The sequence below is a fragment of the Triticum aestivum genome, chromosome 5A (assembly GCF_018294505.1).
Source record: "Triticum aestivum cultivar Chinese Spring chromosome 5A, IWGSC CS RefSeq v2.1, whole genome shotgun sequence".
Classification (NCBI taxonomy): Eukaryota; Viridiplantae; Streptophyta; class Magnoliopsida; order Poales; family Poaceae; genus Triticum; species Triticum aestivum.
The window spans coordinates 637,557,744-637,561,965 of record NC_057806.1 but is presented as its reverse complement, the minus strand read 5'-3'; the positions used below and the strand labels follow the sequence as shown (position 1 = coordinate 637,561,965).

The 4,222-nt window shown below is 42.3% G+C and overlaps 1 protein-coding gene across 1 annotated transcript; it reads right to left on the bottom strand.

Annotated features, from left to right (window-relative positions):
- Positions 1–162: 162 nt before the first annotated feature.
- On the bottom strand, positions 163–3,632 carry LOC123105519 (serine/threonine-protein phosphatase PP2A-2 catalytic subunit; the record flags this gene model as incomplete). Its single annotated transcript, XM_044527599.1, is given in 10 exon segments — positions 163–310; positions 692–799; positions 883–972; positions 1,067–1,258; positions 1,360–1,426; positions 1,541–1,581; positions 1,697–1,768; positions 1,873–1,944; positions 2,045–2,128; positions 3,576–3,632. Coding segments are annotated over 10 exon segments (849 nt in total), but the record flags the coding sequence as incomplete, so codon positions are not given.
- Positions 3,633–4,222: the final 590 nt, after the last annotated feature.

Below are 4,222 nucleotides of genomic sequence, written 5' to 3'. Positions count from 1 at the left end.
TAGAGAGGTGAGTAACACAATGGATCCTTCCAGCTGTAGGTAGGTAGGTAGGTAGGTAGGTATACACTTTGATCACGATGCGGCGAAGCGGCTCGCAAACAGCCAGGGGCATCATGGGCGGAAAAATTAAGAAGAATAACACACAGGAGGTTGATGATTTTCAGCAAAAAGATTTATCTGCAGCCATGAAACTTCAGCTAGTTATCAGACCTTTGGTGCAGAGGTCCACACCGATTTCGCATCATCACAGGAAATAGTCTGGCGTTCTACGAGTTACGTCTGGCTCTCCCCTTCTCGGGGCCGGCTCAAACTGCAGAATCACAAAATCACAACAACTCAATGACTGAAAATCCTAGACGTGCAAAAAGATCCAATTTGTGAAAGGAGAAAAGCATTGGTCAAACATTTTGGTTAGACTTCCTATGGGTCCTCAAATTGGCCATACTGTTATATCAACCGAACACTTATGCCAACAGGTCCTCCTATTCGTATCAGAAATATGTACACTGGAAAATAATCTGCCAATCTCATTTTTCATCTACTCATCCATGTATCAGTGTCTAACTGCCCATCACCTAACCACTTCAGTTACTTATGTCACTTAGGGTACATAATTCTTCATTTTTAAGCATTTATATATAATGATCAAATCTACCAGAACAAATGTAGAAATGAGATGTGTATAATGTACCTGGATGAAAGTATGCTCCCGACAATCATCAACTTCCAAGATTGATGCCATGTTTCCACAGCGGTAGCAATAATTAGGTGCACTAAATATGGTGACCACTTTTTGCTCCTGTTTAATGCAGTAATGTGTTAACTAGATATAGTATGGACGAGAGACAAAAACAAGTGTGGAACTCAGGAGCAGATACTAACATGAGCCCAGTTGAATCCCTCCATCACCAACTGGTGAGCTCTAGCAATAAGTCTTAAGTTATTGGTATGATTGAACTGCTCTGATATATCCTGAAATGATAGGAGTTGCAAGGTCAGTGGAAAACTGACCTAAATATTGGCATAGTACATTGAGCAAACAAGAATTTTCTGTACCAAGAAATACCTGTCCGAAGGTATATCCAGCGCCTCGAGGAGAAATACCCCAACCGCATCGATCATCGGGATCAGACCACAGAAGATCACACATGGGCCCTTCATGAGGAACTTCTTGCGTGCGGTCAAAGTTACGTATGTTATCAAGTGTCTCAATGGATGGTGATAATCCACCGTGCAAGCAAAATATTTCCGACTCAACCTATGAAATGTTTGCATGTCAATTTCACTAGATAACGTATAAAAAAACTTGACATATAGGTCATTCCATCAATGGAAATGCTGCAGAAGTGCAATACATACCAATGCTGTCAAGGGGAAGTAGTCGAACAGATCCGTAAAGGTTTTCCACACAGTTGCGTTTCCATACCTGCAATTAATGTTGCCAGCTTTATCTCAGATACGACAAGCGGAACCATAATCTGAGGCATCTTATTATTTTACTACTAGATTATATACATCATATACAAACAAAGACACTTACTTCCTTAAGCACTCGTCGTAGAATCCATAAACTTGAGTGATCTGCAAATGCCAAAATTATTCAGTGAAATTTGTCAATGTTTAAAAAATGTAATGGAACTGAAATATGTAAAAAAAAAAAGAACATTAGAAGCTTCGTAGGAGCATGATAATCTACCTGTCGGCTTTCATGGTTTCCTCTAAGAATGGTGATTCGCTGAGGATAACGAACTTTCAAAGACACCAACAGCTGTATATTTCAAGGTTACATTAGTCACAAGAGCTACTATTAGTATCAAACATATCACAAATTTCTTGCTAAGCTACAAGCAGATATTGCTCATTAACTCTTACCGTGACAGTTTCAACAGAATAGTAGCCACGATCTACATAATCTCCCATAAACAAGTAATTTGTATCCGGACACTGATAAAAACAGAGAAGATGTCAGTATAGTGAAGATCAGACTTCACTATAGATGACTCAAGAAGGTGGCACAAAGGAACATGAACAAGAGAACTTGTACCTTTCCACCAATTCGGAACAGTTCCGCAAGATCGTGAAACTGCCCGTGAATATCACCACAGATTGTAACAGGACTCCTTACAGGCTGCAAGTATGCCAAAGAAAAAAACACCAAAGTTAAAACTGCCGGCAAAACAATAACCCAATCGTGTATCTGGCAGACAGGAGGCACATAATTATATGAAGCAGTCATTGCATAGCACAAGTTCCACATACTCCGTGGGGCTAGCTTAAGTCTGCATGGCCCATTAAAAAAATCTGACGCATGCCAGTTGCCAGACACAAAACAGAACAATAGTACATTTGGCATGAGTTCTGATAGTGGCTCCATCTTGTATATTCTATCCAAAACCATTGAAAGCAAGTAATTAAGGAAAATGCTGGAGCAAACTTTGCTGAGATGTCCAACTACCATTATCATCAAGGTGTATGGCTGCATTTATTAGTTCAGCCTTTCACTAATCAATAAAGTAGGACTGAAAGCATGGTACAGTCAACCAGTGTCATGCATTGCTTGTGTTGTTCAGGAGACTTCCTTAGTTTTTCTTTGGAAGGCATGTTTCCCATCACCTTTGTCGAGAATGCAGAGACTTCAGGAGCAAGGAACAGGCGTCATGCAGTGTTGTTCTTTTACCCACATATTCAGGAAGTATAGATATGCATGCACATCGCAACAGTGTGTTATTTCTGCTATCTGAGATTTATTGCTTGATTGTGATATTGAAATCGTGCTTACTATAATGGGTAAAAGTAGTATTGTTTTAAAGTACTAGATCTATTGTTCGCTAGTGTTTAGTACAAATTTAGAACTTCTACAGTTCTACTATGGAAATACCAGTAGCAATCTTCCATACTTGTCACAATATCATCATACCAGGCTTCTGACCTTGAAACTGCCAATATATTGCGACTACTATCGATGACCGTGCTTGGCAGTTTGAGGTCAGGGTCGAGGGAGACCCAGTTCAATATTGGAGCATATTATTTTTTAGTCCGCAGGAAGTACAGATGTATGCACATCTCCTCGCGAAGTTATTTGCACTCCTTTCTTTGATTTTGTTTACTCGTCGATTTGACCAACATACTCAAGTTATTTTGGGTTCCCGAATATGAAAAAAATCAACTTTGCTGAAAGTGTAGTGATATGAGCAAAAGATGCATGATAACAATAAAAACTCCACGAGTAACGGCTCTAGCACTCTCAGCAGAAACAATTGCGCTTGTTGAACAATGTATCGTAGGATCCGTTATGTAACAGAGTTCTGTTACCTCAGGATACATCTTAATTTTGAACAGATAGAACCACCACATTCTAGAGTTTGCATAAAACCTTACACCAGAAGTTACTTATAACATATCCTTGTCTTGCTCACTTGATCAGTACCTTGTGACTTTCTCTTGACACCAAAATGGTAAGACTAATTGTGATGCACACAACAAGGTTGAGACAAGATGTGCTAGCTCATGGTAAGGAAGGACTGACCAATCAAGTAAAGGGCGCATCTTATCTTGGAGAAATAAAAATAGCATACCTGAACATTGCTCTCCTCCATCAAGATCTCCTTGGCCTTCTCGCACAGTGCTCTGACCTGTACCGCAAGTATTAAAGGGTCAGAGCAAAATCAATGGTAACCCATCTAGCAGCTCTATGGAAGGCAGGCATCAATTTGGCGGAAGGTGGAAACTTGGAGGTTTGGACAAGCCATATGCCTCCCTAACGAATCCACCCTGCGTGACTCCTCCATCTACCCCGCCACCCAAGATGAACCAGCTGCCAAAATTCGTTTCTTTTTCAGGGGAGCAGCTGCCAAAAATCAGCGACTACGTAGAAACTACCAGACTACATCGCTGCCAAAAATGTGACCTTGCGTGAGCAGGACGGGTCCTCGAACAGCAATCAATTGCGGGAGCATAACAACTCTGCTTCGCTCGCAATCGCGAGAGTATCCAGCAACCACCGAAAAACCGCCGCACGGACCAGCGAAACGGCCATTTCTGAGCAAGCTAGCAGCGAAACGGAGCCCCGGAAGACCGATCTCCCCCGGAGCCCTGGCCGGCGCCCCGCCGGGCCGGAATTCGGCCAGATCTGGCGAGACCCGCCCACCCCGGACCACCGGCACGAGAGAAAGGCAGAGAGACACGCAGGAGGGAGTGCGCCGGAGGAGGGCGGAAGGCGGTT